At 43.5% G+C, this 17,835-nt stretch overlaps 1 protein-coding gene across 3 annotated transcripts in view; it reads right to left on the bottom strand.

Moving 5' to 3' along the window:
* Positions 1-895: 895 nt before the first annotated feature.
* ADARB2 (adenosine deaminase RNA specific B2 (inactive)) overlaps positions 896-17,835 on the bottom strand; it is a 427,450-nt gene continuing 410,510 nt past the window's right edge. For all 3 annotated transcript variants that reach the window (XM_048837675.2, XM_048837673.2, XM_048837674.2), the window contains 3 exons: positions 17,150-17,331; positions 8,198-8,376; positions 896-4,819 (listed from right to left, as the gene is read on the bottom strand). In XM_048837675.2, the coding sequence (XP_048693632.1) occupies positions 4,643-4,819; positions 8,198-8,376; positions 17,150-17,331 (538 nt within the window). In that variant the 3' untranslated portion in view covers positions 896-4,642. The remainder of the gene's footprint in view (positions 4,820-8,197; positions 8,377-17,149; positions 17,332-17,835) is intronic.

Below are 17,835 nucleotides of genomic sequence, written 5' to 3'. Positions count from 1 at the left end.
ACCGATACCAGTTACAACAGTGCAACTTTTCTATGTAGACAAGACCTAAGACTTATAACTACTGAGAGTCTGGACTTTTTCGTTACACAGGCAAAACTCTGACTCCAGTAGGAGTTTTGCCTGAGTTAGGAGTTTAGACTTGACCCTCAGCGACTTGGTACTGTGGCAAAAACTTGACTCTGAAAGTGTTCCACTATAGCCATCATTCCTACCTACATGCCCCAAAACACAGTTATACCACCAGCAAAATCCTGGCTTAAAAAGAAAGATGCCTTTGTGGCAAAGGACTAGCTATGCAAAAGTGTCTGAAATCACTAGCCTCTGGGGAATTTTGCATTCCTGTGAATCAAAAATGACCCTCTGCCCCCTCCAAGTTTTGCAGGAGGGGAAATCACTCCTTGCACTTCTGTATATGTTAGATTTCACACTTGTACTGAACAGCAGGATCAAGAATGTCTCTCTGGACAATTTTCACTGTTTCTTACAATCCCATTCAGCACCTAGCTACTCTGGCAAAGGACACTTTAGACATGTTTATTGGTGAACAAGATAGTTAAGTCCGTGGACAAAATAAAAGTTTTATAATGCAGACACTGACAGTCTTGCCGTGATATGGTGACACAGCTGTGATTAAAACAGTAGCCCCAGTTGTAACCTAGAATGGTTAACATTAGAGATTGATTCAGTTCATCCTTCTCCCAGTGCAAGATTGTTCCCATCACTTTCAGAACAGAATCCAAATACACCCAGGATGGATAATCTCTCAATACAACCATTTAGCTCCCATGAAGCACTGTAATTGGGCATGTCAAAGGGAGAATATATTGACTATTGAATAAATAAAGAGAATATGATTTCTAGGCCACAGTGAAAAATAACAACCAAACAATAAAGAAACAATTTTACTCGGTGTTTTATTCACTTAACAGAAACATTCACTTATCAGGTATCACTGAAGTGCAATTTACAGAACTGAGCAGCAAATTCACATATGTAAATTCAGATTTATTTTCTTTTGTTGTCTTTTTTTACAAATATTACAAATGTACAGCCATTAGTACAGTATTGCCATTCACTCATGCGCGTTATGTACATAATCGTCATGTAAGAATTACGATTGAGAAAGTTTTCCTTTGCTTCAGGAAATACTGCAGGTCGGTAATTTGTGCTGCTGGGATGCAGTGCATACTGCATTGATGCATATAATGAGGAACGGTAGCCAGCTTGGGCCAGATTCAACCACGGTGTAAGCAGGTGCGACTCCACTGCCTTCAATGGACCTATCATACGCCTGCTTATAATGGGGTTCAAGTTCAGTCCTCACTGCCTAGATTAGGTCTGGCAATCGAATCCAGGATTTTTAAAATTTATTTGCTGCAGCAAAGGCTAGATCAGTCCACCCCACCTGTCTTGTCAGCCTTAAAATAGCCAGATCCTTCAGTTTGTTATCATGTTAGCTCTGACGCCAGCCCCTGCAGCTCTTACGCATCCATAAGGTTGGAAACATGCTGGGGCTGAACCCAGGTGGTTTAAGAAGAAGCCTTGATGTCTCTCGTGTGGCTAGGTTGGGTTAATTAATGTAGAGAGACCCAGTAGTTCAAGAAGGAGTCCCCAGTACCCTTCATGAGGAGGGGGTCAATTTAAATGACAGAGCCCCAGTATTCTTCATGCTGGGGAAGTCAGACTCAACAGAACTGGGCCCTTTCAAATGCTGGCGGCCGGATTTTAACCTTGCTAATGCACTGACCCCATCGTGCAAAAGTGCTCAGCTCAGAGGAAGGGGTGGAGGGAAATTCTGTCTCAGGGTGCTAGAATTCTTCCCTGAGCTACCTGGGACACTGGGGGCTATATACCTTCAAGGTGTGCTGCATGAGCCCATCTACACACCAGCCCCATGTCAAGCTGGGGCAGGGCCCTGGCCCAACCCCCCATTGTGGTGGATTGAGCCCTTGGGACTAAAGGAGGGAGCAGATCCTATGCTTTGTCAAGTGCAGCGACTGTGTAGTTGGGGCCTGGCCCTGGAGGAGCCGATACACGGGGGTGAGGGGACTCCCTTTGCCCACCCTTCCCTCATTCATACCTGCTTACGGAGCAGCCACAAGCTCTGTGTGTAACTCACTACACAGACCTGTACCCTGCTACCTTCACAAAGTGGCCCCCTCTGCACTGACACAAAGCTGGCAGGCTCTGGGCCTGATCCTGCTCTCCTTGATGTCAATGGGGACATCTTCTATCAACACCAGCAGGAGCTAGGGCCAAAGCCAGATGGGAAGGTAACACACGGGAATGTTCGACATTCAGAAGTGCAGATGGAATCTCCAGCAGGAGTTTAACGTTATTTGGAAACGTTAAAGGTAACCCTGGAATGGGTCATATTAACAAAGTGGTTACCACAAAATATCTTCTTGCCCCTAACTTATTGAAACAATTTCAGGTTATTAAATATAGCTACTCTAAGGACTTTTTTGGTAGTTAATATGGAATGTATTATTTTATTGGAAAGGTTTCCATAAGGGGAGAGCTCTGCTTTATCTAATTTAAAAAGTCTAATTTATCACAATAATTTTTATACAAGACACGATAGCTACATCTTGTAGTTTATAATCTAAAAATAAGATCTCATCAAAATACTGTAGCTAGTCTATTGTGGGCATCAATAACAATGTATTTACGGCATATGGCTCTCCAAACATGATAAACGCTATACAAAGAGCATCTACCTTTATTGATAGGAACAGTTTCCTGTGTAAAGGAAATTACATGGAAAAATATGAGCTAGGTGTTTGTTTGAAAAGTAACTCATCTTGACTGTTCTGAGGAAATACCTAGACAATTATCACAAATCAATGGCAGGATGTTATATACAGATTTAAAGAGAATCACTGGAATAAAAAGAAATGTTGTTATATACCTGCAAATCCTGTCATTTAAAAAACAAACAAACAAAAAAAAAAACAAAAAAGAAATACAGTGTGTCTGACAGTTAGTTCTGTAGTTGGACTATGGAAGTTTAGATCTCCCATGCCTTTGTTTTCCTTACATTCTGATGACATGAAATGATTCATAGATCAATAATAACAGACTCAGTCCTTCCTTTTGAAGATATGATTTAGCAGATAAAAGCTATTCTTCTTGTAATACAAAACGATCTGCATTTCAGACTGCAAATGAATGTGTGGTCAATTTAATAAGATTATTTAGTACTTACATAAGACCAGAATCTGAAAACCCTTTAGGAGTCTCCAGGAATTAAAGATTAATCTTTAATTAAAGATTACGTCATATGATGAAACCTCCAGGCATATATCAGACCAAAACTGGCAAGCCTACCTTTCGCATGTTGAGTAAATCCTTACTCTGGGGGTAGTCATGTCCATTGTATGGTTTCAGTGGGACTATCTACAGCCTAAAGTACTACTCAATATAAGTGTGACAGTACTTTACAACCAACCATTAATTAAATAATTTATCATCACAAGCTCCACATGGGGCAGATAAATATTATTATCCCCATTTGACAGACGGAATAATTGAGGCAGCAAAGGACCAAATTTCAAAAGTGGTCTCTAATTTTCGGTATCTGAGATTTTTGTGGGTATCCAACATCAGACACTCAATAGTCGATTTTTCAGAGGTGCAGAGGACCCTCAGCTCCCATTGACTACACCTGGAATTGTGGGCTTCAGCACCTCTGAAAAATCAGGCCCTAACTCTGTGTAGTTTGCAGCTTCCAAAAGATGAGGCACCAAAAACTTCGGACCGTGGGTGAAAGTTTGGTCCTAAGTGATTTTCCCAAGGACACAAAAGGAGTCAGTGTCAGAGCCAGGTTTAGAACTCAGGAAATCCTGACTCCTAGCACTATGCTCAGATCTGAAACCAGGAAACACGGTTTAAAAGAATCCCTGTAGTCAAAATTAAGCAGCTGACTGAACGATTTTTGCATAGAGGATACGCAACTCCTTTTTGTGGATAAATATGCTTGTCCTGTGACTCCCTGTCATGCTGTGGGTATGAAGGTATTTTCATTTATTCACTTACTAAAGTATCTTCCATCATTCAGCAACATTATTGCTCTGATGGTGTTGGGGGAAGATAAACTCAGTGCTTAATTTGTGCCAGGGCTGAGCCCCGGCATCTCTAGGCTTGGCAGCTCATTGCCCGAGCATCTCAGGACTTGCCGGGTCAGTTATGAAAGTAAAAAAAATGGCTTAAGCCCTGGCACCTAATTGCTTGAGCCCCGGCACCTCTTTCATTACAAACTGAGCATTGGATCAAACTGTATTTTAAGTCAGATGCATGGCCTGCTGAAGTCTGAAATGCAGCTGCTTCCTGAATAAATAATAATAATCCTGTGTACTACAAACAATGAACAGCAGTGTCTTTGTGAGAAACTTTTTATAATCTGGGCATGTAGATCTGTGTAAGGGGATCAGTACGAAAAAGCAGTTTCCTAAAGTCAAGTTCAGTGCATTAATCGAATACAGCTTATGTTTATGTATTTCCAATACAGAATTAAAAGAAAATATTCTCATGGAGGTTGTTATTAAATATTGAACTGCATCCATTCTATCAGCCCACACATCCTGCCTATCCTTATCTCCAGTTGATGTGATCCGGTCATGTAGTAAAGGTGTCGAATGATTTATACAGTTAGTAAAAACTGATCTTGCTCTGGGGGTTTCTTCACCCAGGTGCCCAGACCTGCTTTCTGAAATGCTTTAAACAGCTGCTGCTTGACAGCCTGGTACGTCTGAGCCACCAGTTTAGCCTCACTGTACATTGATGGCATGTCTCCATGGCTTGGCATTCGTGTGCTCAGCTGCAGAACAAAATCAGAGGAGAGGGAAAAAAATAAAAAAGCAAATCAACAAGCTAGCAGAAACAGGAGACTTCAACAGCCATATAATCTTCCCCTCTACATTTCCTAAGCAACAAACTATCTCTGGGCTTTCTCTGTTTGCCTTTGATTTGCAACAACAAAACACTGAAGGTATAAGGCACAAGACATTGTTCCTATCTTGAAAATGTGGAGCAAATGCAAAAAAAGGAAAACAGTTTTTGCCTTCCTGAAGTGGGTAAAACCAGCAGCAAATATAAACCTGCAAATCACTTGGTGTTTTTGCAAAGAAAAATCTGCTTGTCAGTTAGGGTGCTTAGCGGAGGAAAAAAACCCCCACCCTTTATGAGAATCCGAAAAGAAGAGGACGTGGTTGGTTTCAATAAAGGAAACGGAGCAGTTCAGAGCTTGAGCCAGTCAAACTAATACCAAGAGACAATACGAGGAGGACCCTCCTCCCCCCTTCCTTTAAATCTGTTATAATAAAAGATGCTGCGAAACTTGCATAGGATAGGACAGTAATCAAGCTTCGGGGATTTATGCCAGAATGTATAGCTGAGAAGCTATCTTGTTGAGAGGGAACATGGCTAGTTCAACACAAGTGAACGTTCTGAAGTAAAACCTGAAGCATCTGACAGAAACTGTCTTAAGAGACAAAGACACATGTCTGCAGCCCAACAATCACCCTGAGCACACAAACAAGAAGAAAGCACTTTTGTGTTTCAGAAGGACTAAATCTACGACCTTCTCCGATCTGCCGAAGTCTTACCACAGTCAAGCCAATAGTGAGTCTTTGACATTATATGAAAATAATCAAGGTCTAGAAAACGCCTTAGAGCAGGCCTACAGGTGAACGTCTAGTGCTTACAACCAGCGAAATTACATCCTGTAAGAAAAACTCCCCATCAAAGCACAACCTCCAGGAGCATACACCCCGGGGAGAGAGACTAAAATGCAGGCTGGAGTGAGCAGGCTGAGCTCAGATGGAAATCTCTGGGCCAATGTTACTCGTTCAATTTAGTGGGAGGTTAATGGTTTTATTGGTATATTCAGCCAAATTCAGCAAAGGATCTAAATACTGGTGCAAGTTACAGGCCAGGTGTGTGTTGACCAGAAAACAGGTGGAAGTGGCAAAGTAGTGTGCCAAGTTACGGCTCCCGTTGCTAGTAGTGTGTTCCAGACTCCTGCTCCTTGCATTAGTTTAAGGGGCTCCTCCTGCTGCCTTTGGGGAGGCAGGGATTTGCCTAGGGGACACTGCAGTGCCATTATCAGCACAAACACAGAGCTTTATCAGCAACAGGCATCTTGCTCATCAATAAACCAATTCAAAGTGCAAACTGCCCCCCCCCCTCTCTATAGTGAAAGCTCAGAGTGCTGAGTCTGGGCCCCTGCCACCTATGGCACCAACTGCTATAGTCCCAGTGTTGGCCTGGACTTCTCTGCTGGGTCTCAGCTGCCCCTAGATCAGATTCACCGGTGAACCCCTCACCCATGGGTTCTGGCAGTACTGCTCCCTGCTCTCCCTCTCTATTGGCCACAGCAACATACAGCCTAGGCTGCTCGCCCATGGGGACACAAAGGACACCATGCATCCACCCCACACCGTCCCTCAGTCACTGATCCAGGGCCTCCTTCCCTTTGGGCTTTGGCTGATTCTCATGTGTATCGCAGTGCAGACTCACCAGGGCCACATACCCAGACTGCTCTCTGGACCTGTGCTCCAGCCCAGAGCTAGCTCTCAGCCTGCTGTGTTCCTGTAGCAGCAGCTGTGACAGCCACTGTTCCTGCCCAGCTGATGCCCCAGCTATCCCTTCATCTTCCCAAGAGACCTTGCCATAGGAACTTGGTCCAGGATTTCCTTCCTTCTCCCTACCCAGCTTCTGTTTGCAATCAGAGCTCCAGAGACCTACAGCATTCACAGTACTTCTGCTGTTTTGTGGAGTGGGAATTCACACCCACACAGTGAGGCTTTACACCTTCATATAGTGGGGTGGTTGTGGGGATTGCATGCAAAATGAGTGTAATTTACAAACCAAAGGGATATAAAGGAAAAGCAACTAAGAAGAGGCTATAAGAAAAAGGAACAACACTTCCCCTTCACCACATATCTTCCCAGTGGTTGTGGCTGCTGATTGTCCCCATCTTCTCCCATCCTGCAGAGAACGGCAGGATGATTCTTGGCAATCAGTGCTATAACGACTAGGAAGCAAGGAGGCAAAGGATATATAAAGGCAGCATCCCCCTTAAGCCTTTCAGTTTCCTTTGTCTTCTCGCCTGGAAGTGTGGACCTTAGCTCTCAGCTCTTTGAATCCAGCTCCTGCTCTTCCTCTAGCAACTCCTTCGAAGAGAAGAGCAAGGTTGACTCAAAGAAGAGGGACAAGATGAGGAAGGAGCAAGCAGAAATAGCCACAGCTTAGTGCCTATCTGGTGATCCTACACAGATTGTGCAGTTTCCCAGGTACAAAAGGATTCCTGGAGAGCATCCTCCAGGGGAAGAGAGAAATCAGAGGGAGTCATTCAGGGGATCCTTTACCAATTGCTGTATTGACAAAACAATGGGAAAGGGTGGCCAGCTTTGCTAGGGGCAACCAGGGTATGGAGGAATAGTGGCCATTTTAACTGAGGGAAACCTGTGGCTTTAATTCCATTAAATATAACTGCTGTGGAGTTTAGTGGGAGTTCTGGGCACTCCGAATCTTGCAGGATCGGGTATGTCACTTGTAAGAATTTGAAATGGCATAAGAGGTATTTACCAATATTAAACAACAGTCACAATCAGAGCCCAGTTTTCAAATGTGGGTACTCAGGATGGAACACAGGAAACCAAACAGCCAATTTATGTGCACCCAAATCAGGAACACAGTGTCCTATTTTTGTATTACAAATTTGAAAATGGAGCGTTCCACTATCCAGAATGACCAAGGTGGGCACTTCCCTTTGAAAACTGCCTGGATTATTGCAGTACAACTTGGGGTGCTATTTCAGCTGCTAGGTCTCTCTGTGCTCCTGTCCACTCCAGCTAATGCCATCTCAAGTGTACATGACTCCCGAGGATTTCCCTCAGCTTTCAGTCTCCACTAACGAGGAATACTGGGGCTCCTTGGAGGCTGTCATCATTACACTTAGACTGTCAAAGAGGGTAGCTATAGAGTAGGGATCAAGGGATCAACCTGTCCTAGGGACAAAGGCACAGTCTCTGTTCACAGATGCTCCAGCCCTGAGGAGCAAGAAAGCAGAGCTCTGAGTTCTCCCTCACAGCAAGGCTGAAATGCTATACCACGTCAGATCCATGGTTGGGAAGCTTCCAGCAGTCACATGGCTGACTCTGAGGCTGTACCCCCAGTAGTTTACAAGGCCTACCTTTCCATAAAGCTTTGCCCAGCGAACATAAAACGTGTGCTTGCAGAGCCGTGAAGAGCCCCCGCAGGTCCTCTTTCCCGTTGTGGCATTAATAACCTCGGGGTCCGTGTTACCCACTATCCAGTTCACACTGAAACTGGGAGATTTTCCTGGTTGCCGTCCCTCAGCATTACTCACTCCTGTCAAGGGACAAACAGAAGGGCAGAAGAGCATTAATATCAATGGCCCCAAACTTTCACAGCCAGCAAACGTGGGCCTTTGTTTGCTGAAATATCTCTGTGCAAACATATACCTACTGTGTACTCTGATATTGTTATTATTGTCTCTTAACCGCCACCTCTTTAGGGCATACGAGGATGGAATAATTCAGCCATTCCTGTAGATTCTTTTTCTTGGCAGACAGACCTTATGTTTAGGATGGGGAATGCAATTACATAGTAATTCATGGCAGTGAGCAGCGTTATAACAGCTGAGTGAACGAGGCTTCCTTTAACTGGCTTCAATGTAAAACACAATTTTTAAAAAGAACTAACAGGCAGCCCCAATAAACACATCTCTTCTTAAGAGCTCCTCCGGGTGGGGACTGAGTTTGTCCAGTAAGTAGCACATTGAGATCCCAACTGGGGCCTCTGGTTGGCAGGGCAATAAAAATGTGACATAACAACAAAATATGGGGTTTTAGCCCACGATAGCTTATGCCCAAATAAGTTTTTTAGTCTCTAAGGTGCCACAAGGACTTCTTGCTGTGTTAACAAAATGCGTGTCTCTCAAGTTGGCATTTACCATGGAAAGGAAGAGATCTTTCCTTTGGCACTTAGACCCCAAGTTGATAGGGGCCTTCTAAATACCATCGGTCATACAGATACATAATATGTACAAACACCTTAATAAGAAGCCGCCTAAGGGACAGTCATCACAACCCTTTCCCAGGCTCACAGCACTAACTTTGAATTCACAGGCCTTTGCCCCAAACACATAATGTGGGCAGGGTAACAAAGGTCAACACTCCTGTCACTCCACTGACTACTGTTATACCCCTGGCATGGGGGATGGTCACTACTGCAGACACAAGATTTTGCCCTATCTTTGAATGTATCTCAGGCATTCCAAGTTCTCGGTGGATGGCACATGGCTATCCTGTGGTGAGTGTGCAAGTCATATGGGTTACCATTGTACTTGTCTAGAAGCTACTGCTTCTGTCCTAGACAACTCATCCTTGTCCCACCATGTATGACTACAGGTTTCCTACTAGCATCAGTGCACAGACTCTTGTGGCCACACTGTGTCTGGGTGTTTGTTTGCTTTATACTGGAGATCTTTGTGACCAGACAACATTAGAGGTGACAAAGTAGCTTAGCTCCCTCCTCATGGCAACTTCTGCATCTTGTTCTCTTGTGCCTTGAGGCACAAGGAGCCAGGAATAGATCAGCAGCAGAGTCAGCCCAAGGAGATAAGAGGAGTAAGGAAGGTGCTGGGTTTATTTTCCAGCACAATATAAATGGCATGAAGAGAGCTTAGGACCAGGATGCTCAATAGTGACTTTTAGGTGCAGCGCTCCAACTTCTGGGTCTGATAGTGATACCCCACCTGGAAAAGAGATGGTTGCCTGAAGGATATTTGGAAATGTAGGGACTTGGCAATATGTTTGGATTCACTTGTTCTCTTTTTCATTGATCTGCCATAGATAAAACTAACCCCACAAACCTGGCTAGAGGAGGCCAGCCTGGTGGTTGGGCTGAAGTGGATTGTCCTACTGGGCAGGGGTTACCTTGGCAATAGGCATGGATTGGAGTCCAGGAATGACTCTCTGTTTCCAAACTGAAGCCTGGCTAACAGACAATCTGCCCTTCCCACATGAGTGTCAGGCTACAATAGTGAGTACAAACAATGATGCATTGTTTTTACAGCTTTTTGGAAAACTCCATTTATTATTTTTGATAGATTACAACAATGAATGTCACTGTGATGCATAGCCAGAAATCATCCTGCAAAATAAATAACCCTCAAAAGACAAGTGGGGAGATAATGTTTGTGTTTTTATGTATTTACATATGTATGAGTCCGGTCGACAATGTAGTCAACAGTCCCTGTCTTTGCTGTATTCCGATAATTCAGAGATCAAAAGAACATCTTAGCATTTAAATGAATTGTAAACAGGAGATATCTCTGTATTCATCTTTCTTTGAAATGTATAGCAAATAATCTGTGAATGGTGGAGGAACAAGCAAATTGCCTTATATTAATTCTATAGCTAAGTGCCAGTGATGGACCTCCTTCAAAGTCATCCTAATTACCTTTTGTTCCCCGAGGAACTCCCAACTTGTCAACGAGGACATGAAATTGTATAAAAGGTCCTCGGGTCCTGATTCTGTCATCTCAGATCTGCTTAAGCTTCATCGGGGGAAGTTTGAGTCACAAGACTGAGGTCCCAGCTATGCTGGTACGCCCTGAATATGACATTTGGACATTGGACTATAATCTATGAACTATTTCTGAAAGAACTCTTTGCAGTTACAAAGCTCACCATCTCTGCTATGAATCTGAACCTCAATGAACTGAACACATGTCTGTATGTATAATGATCTTTTAACCCTACTCTCTCTTTTTTGTTTTTTAATAAATATTAGTTTAGTTAATAAGAATTGACTGTATCATGTATTTGGGTAAGAACCGAAATATTCAGTAACCTGGGAGGTAATGTGTCCGATCCTTTGGGATTAGTAGTACCTTTTCTTTTATATGATGAAATAAGATTTTCAGGAATCTTCATCACATTTGACTTAGGTACTGGATGGAGGCCTGAGGCTGGATCACTTTGAGGGAACTGTATTGTTTGGACTTCTGAGTAACCAGTAAGGTAATAAAGAAGCTCTTTTATGCTGGCTGGGTAAATCTAGGTATTGGAATATCCACCAGCTTTTTGGGGATTGTCTGCCCCATTTTTGCAGTTCACCCTAATTGAGTGACCACAGCTGGTCTCCACTGGGACCCTGGTCACAGTCACTTTAAATTTATATCTTAGCACTTTTCAGCCATTACTATCAGAGTATTTTACAAGGGAGGAAAGGAATCACTATCCTCATTTTACAGCTGGGGAAACTGAGGCACATAACTATTAAAGCCAATACTTTCAAAACTGTCCACTAATTTCTGGGTTCTGAGCTTGAGACACTGAGAGCCTGCTTTTCAGATATGCTGCACTCCAGGAGCTCCCACTAACTGCAGCTCAGCTTGTGGGTGGGCAGTACTTCTAAACAATCAATCCCAAGGTGTCTCAAGTTGGGCCTCCAAAAATGGGGGCACACAGATCAGCGGCCACTTTGGAAAGGCCTTAGCGCCAAAGGTCATTCAGCAAGCCCAGTGGGGAACAAAATCCACACTGGGATCCTACTCACTGGACCACATTGCCAGTACAATAATAGTGTTGGAGTCCTCCTGCGTGAAAATGCTTCCAGCACTTGTAACATTGGAAGCAGCGCCAGTTCTGCCACTTAAAACAGTTCCCACCCCCCAGCTATGTGCCTCTCAGCAGGACATGAATTAATGTCATAGAGAGCTGCTCACTCTCTGCTCCAAATATTGTCCAGCATGGTTCTCTCTACATGGAAAGAAAGTGTCTGCTAGAGAAAAGGGAGACTGAGCATGCAGAGGGAAAGAAATGAGGCCATTAAAAAACAAAATAATACAATGAAAGTGGTCACACTAGATACAGCTATTCAGTATTTGTGGCTTCTTGGCATGGACAGCATTAGAGGAATGACCAAGATGACTGAACGATCCTAGTTACAGCGCAAAGGCGGCTTAAGAAAGACTAAAATTGAGTCATAATCACACACTGGGTTCGCAATCACTTTCATGTCACATTAATACCAATTGCAGTTTTTTTCTGAGCTAACTGATGAGTCTGCATCTCAAAATCCAATTCACCTAAGCAGTAGAATAAAAACATCTTTTTGCTAAAGTCCTGAATATCAGAGAACTCCATGGTGCTATTCATTTACCTCCATACAGAACAAAATGCAAACTGATCAGAATCTGGTATTTGACACTTACACACCAGTCTCTGAGAAGATATTACCAAAAAGCTTAATGGACTGAGTGCCAAAAATATGGCAGCAAATGCTCAGCCAGCTCCTGCCTAGCAAAAAGCCACAGGTCATAGAATAAACACAGATGCAGCAAAATCAATGACCAGAGGAAAACAAAAATGTGATTTGAATTAACAGGAGCTTTGCATACATACATTACAATAAATCCCTTAAACAATAAAAAAGAATACAGATCAACCCCAGGCAATCAGTGCCAATAGAGAGTGGTCTACAATAGGGGAATGGATCATAGAAACCCACAGAAGCCAAAACCAAGCTGACATTAAACAATAGTTGAAGCTCTGCAATAACCAGTGCATAAAACAGCACAATTGAAAACAGAAACTAGGGGAAAAAACCTGATATTACTGATGAACAGCCCATAAACCTAAAGGCTGTATGAAGGCAATAGCACATGTCAATGTATGTCTGCCAATCATACGGATAAAATTTAGCCCCCGTGCCCAGATTTAGACATCACCTCTTCACCTAGTCCTGTTACAGTGTCAGTTAACAGTATCAGGTGGGTAACAAGGGTGGTGATCTGGTGATCTCCAGATCCATGCAGAAAGGAATAAATGGCTTGATTTGCCCCACCTGCATACCTGAGAACATCTACAGTGACTGAGGGACGCATAGGCCAGAGTGTTATTTAGCTAATAACTCAAAGTTTTGCACAGTGGATAATTTAATCCCACATAAATGTTTCCTCTCTGCCTGTGGTATACATTATGGGGGAGTGGAAAAAGTTGGGGATCTTATTTGTAGAGAGGGGAAAAAATGATCTCCAGAGGTATTTTTCTGCGCTCCAGACAGAAGTCTTTTCTGGCAGGATAATTCAGCCATATCCAGAGAGAGGGTGAACTTGACCAGAGACGTGGAAATCATTCCAATCCTTTCTTTAGGGTTATATTGAGCCATTGCTCAGTGCTCGGATATGGAGGAGCCCCAAGAAGGAATTGTGACTCAGAGAATCACACTTTCTTTCCTGCTCCTCACTTGACTGGGAGAGGGTCATTTGCTACAGCCATTTACTGGGTGTAGAATATTCCTCCCTTCGAACCAGCTAGTGTGGGTGAAGCCAAGACTCTCCCTACTCCCTATTCCTCCTGACCCACCTGCTCAGGGGATGAGAAGAATACCAAGCACACAGCAGGCTTCTGTTCTTTCCCCCCTGCAGCCGGGCCCAAGTTTGGGGGAAGGGATAGGGTCAGAGAATTTTAACAAGGGGCTCCTGTGGATCAAGGGCATCCCCTCCAGCTCATTAATATTAAAGTCTTTGAAACATAGTTGGCCAAATTGTGCCCTGAATCACATCTGGTTCCACCCCATTAGAGTCATAGGAGTTGCAAAAGTGTAGCTGATGGCACAGTGCAGTCCTACATTGTTTTACTTAATGGGATATACAGCATTGCCAACCCCAAGCATTTAAATATCATGAGTTAGGATTCCCCCTCAGCCCCTCCCCCTCAATCAAACAATAGTAAGAAAACCCTTTATAACAGGTTAGATCTTAGAAAGAAATAGAAACAAAAAACCCCTAATGCTAGGCCTTATTCTGCTTTCAGTCACATGGTATAAATCAAGAGTAATGCCACTGAAGTCAATGGAATTTCACTTGTGTGGAATTGATGTGCAATAAAAATCAAACAGACGTTTTCTATTGTGATAGCAAGGAATGATCTCAGTTATCCTCAGCTACCAGGACCTTAACTCTTTTCTTCACTAAAATGGTCTATCTTAAAGCATAAAAGAGATAACAAAAATGCTTGGTATCCTCATAAACAAAGGAGACCAATAATTTTTAATCCCTAATTAGTTTGATCTCTAATTGGAATCCTGAAGTTAGAAGCTGCCCGGTTTGAGATTGTTATGGGTTTCAATGCATTCCATGTGCCTTTTTCTAGTCACTCATTTCATTAGCCATTAGTTTCACTGAATACTTTGTCCTCGAAACCTCTCATTTGAGGAAGTCACAGTTTTAGAGCTGTGAAGCACATAACATAAATCACAACAATCTACATTTAATCTGGATTGACACTGGCTCTGTAGTATTTCTGACACTTGGCTCCACAGTATCAAAAGTTTTTCTTAACTAAAGCAATACAGATCAAATCATCTGGAGAGACAGATTCCACCCACTACTGCTCCCAGTCTACAGGAAATTCACAGACAGCATGAAGGCAAAGAGAAAGCTTTCCCAAACAAAGACAACTCTCAGTGAAAGAAGAAACCAAGTCCTGTGAGACAAACACAGTTTTTACAAGTGACAGATGCAGCTTTACCATCCTGGAAATGTGAGATTCGCTCACAAACATAAATGTACACTGGGCCAGTTATGCTGCTTTACACCTGCTGAGGCTCTGGCCCACTGTGTTTATAGTATAAAGCCAAACCCTTGTGAGTATCATCTGGGCTGGCTGTGCTTGTCACCCTTGTTAGCATCTTATCATTTTTAATCACTTTTCAACCTGTGTGGGGTTTCTTTCTACATAGGAAACTTCCAGTGAGACTTATTAGAAAATGGGCTTGATTCTTATCTCATGTACACTGATGCAATCAGTGGAGTTATGATTATGTAAAACTGATGTAATAACATATGAAATAAGTTCATTATGGTCACAATGGATGAAATTCACCCCTGTGCAGAGGTTCAGCACAAGACCTATGAACTATGTAAGTCCCACTTAAACCCTATTTTGAGGACTTAGTTGGCTTAAGTGTGTGATGGCCTTCTGCACAGGGATAAATTTTCCCCACTAAAGGGAGAATGCACTGATACTCTATATGGAAATCACTTTAGAGGCCAATTCTCATTCTAGTGTAGTAATTGATAAACAGGATTTATATAGTTATTAATGGTAGGTTTCAGAGTAACAGCCGTGTTAGTCTGTATTCGCAAAAAGAAAAGGAGTACTTGTGGCACCTTAGAGACTAACCAATTTATTTGAGCATAAGCTTTCGTGAGCTACAGCTCACTTCATCGGATGCATACTGTGGAAAGTGTAGAAGATCTTTTTATATACACACAAAGCATGAAAAAATACCTCCTCCCACGCCACTCTCCTGCTGGTGATAGCTTATCTAAAGTGATCACTCTCCTTACAATGTGTATGATAATCAAGTTGGGCCATTTTCAGCACAAATCCAGGTTTTCTCAACCCCCCCCCCCCCGGCCACACACACACACACACACACACACACAAACCCACTCTCCTGCTGGTAACAGCTTATCTAAAGTGACCACTCTCCTTACAATGTGTATGATACTCAAGGTGGGCCATTAATGTAATCTCAAACAAAATGATGAAATATGTATGGGGATTCCTTATACATTCGTATTAGACAATCTTCTATATTTGTCTAACTATACTGAAGATTTATAAAGCAAATGTTTGAAAACAGGCTAAGCAGCTACCTCTGACATACTCACCCTTGACAACACACATGCAAGCAGTACCAATCTAATGTGCTAAGCCACAGTGAAACAGCCAATTTCCCCCTCAGCTAAACTACCACTTCTTCAGGCTTAGCAAAGCTAATTTTATCTCAAAGACGCAAACTCAGCAAGAGGAATAAGAAATAGATAAAGGATAAACTATCCAACAGCACTGAAGTGACTTAGGAGCTTTAAGTCACTCCATTGAGATCAGTGTTGCAATGTCAGCAGAGACTCCTGGCAAGTCATTTAAACATGCCACAGTCATTGCCTTGGTATCTCAGTGCATCCTCGCCAACAATCACAGTTCTCCAGTGTTCCAGGAGCCTGATTGACGGGCCTGATCCTGTGAGGTGCTGAGGACCTTCGACTCTCAGTTACCTCAAATGGATGGAAGGCACTCAGCAATCTGCAGGATGTTGTCCACACTTCTCAGGATCAGGCCCTAAGGTAACTTCAGAATAGTTGGGAATCCTGGCTGTTGTCTGAGGCCAATGAGACTTTTTCCATTGATGTCACTGGATTTGGATCAGGCCCTGGCTAATAAGGATTTATTAGGCTATGGGGGGGCTGATGGGGCTACATCCTACCAATAATATTACTACTGTGTAGTGTGGATGATATACTGCGGGGAGTGTCAAATGAGAAAGGGCTCTGAGCTGCGGGGGCTGGTTCTAAGCTGTGGAGATGTCAGGTAGGAAGTGGAAGGATTTTCAGTCGGGGGGAAGATGTTTCTGAGCAGGTGGGAGTTGGGCTGGAGGGAGCTTGAGGAGGCCCTGGGTCAGGAGTGGGCTGGGCTGGGCGGGCAGGGTTGAGTACAAGGGGAATGAAGTCCATTGGGCTATAAGAGCTAAAGTACTGATTCCACTTTAAGCATTTAATGCTGTGTAGCATTCATGGCCACCAATAGGCCACTGTAAGAGTTTAGGGCCTGATCCTTCAAGGCGCTGAGCAACTCCTGTGAGATGCTAAATGCACTCAACCCCATTTGATTTCAGTGGGAACTGTGGGCACGCTGCACCCTGCTGGATTGGGCCTATTGCAGTCAATTGGAACTTTACTATTGGTTTCAGTGGGTGCCCAATCAGACCCCTTATGCATATATTCAGGTAACCCACATGGTCACCCCAGCTATGCATAATGGCAGTCCCTATTGACCAGCAGTCCTTCCTACTGATTATCATTGGGAATAAATTGCTTCCCTGGGAGCCTGCTGCATTAGTTGGATCATTCCTCTGTAGCCAGTGTAGTCTGGAACAGGGTATTGCTATTGCTCAAAGGAGAATGAGAGGGAAACATGCAGCTTGGATGCAGGGAGGACACACGGTGTAAACAAATGCTAAGAAGTTAACTTTCCTCTTGACGTCCAGCGCAATTAGTGATGGGAAAGGTGATCATTTGTCTTTCAAGCAGGTGTTTGCTTACCACTGAGGAGCAACTGATTATGACGGTATGAAGCTGGCAGCTGACCAATGTCTTCTATTCTATGGCTCATTACCCTGGAAAGGTGACCAGTGTGACAGAGGCTTCCCACAATAATGCTGTGCAAGTATGTGGGTTCGATGAAGTAACTGAGGAGAGCACCTTGTAACCCCAGAACGTTCCATCTGGAAAAGAAATACAGCAGTGATCAAACATACTGGTACAGAAACAAACCTGTGAGAGACTGTGAGGAAAAAAATGTCAACACATGGGTGAGGGAGACTTTTCCCTTCTTTGGTATTTTGATTCCAGAGATAAACATTTAGGGTCAGATGCTCTACTTGGCTAAGTCCCCTTAAACTGCCCTAAATAGACAGCTGAGGATTCTGTCGGTGTGGAGAGATCTTTGGCTGACATAAAGGTCCTCCTGCTCTAGCATCAGAGTGTGCCGTGGCATGTCAGAAACATGTCGGGGCAGAAAGGGGTGGAGCCGGTGGCCCCTGGATTGGAAGCAGAAAGGTGGTTTAGAATTATCCCTCGCACCCCGGCTCAGTTGTGCCAAGCATAGTAAGACTGAGGATTTAGCTCATTAGGCCTGAGCTAGCACTGTATTACTTCAGCTTTATGTTAGTACAGCCTCACTGATTTCAGTGGAGTTGTTCCTGGATAAAGCTGAACTAGTTAGGGGT

This window comes from Caretta caretta, chromosome 2 (assembly GCF_965140235.1).
Source record: "Caretta caretta isolate rCarCar2 chromosome 2, rCarCar1.hap1, whole genome shotgun sequence".
Taxonomy (NCBI): Eukaryota; Metazoa; Chordata; order Testudines; family Cheloniidae; genus Caretta; species Caretta caretta.
This window is presented reverse-complemented; position numbering and strand designations above follow the sequence as displayed.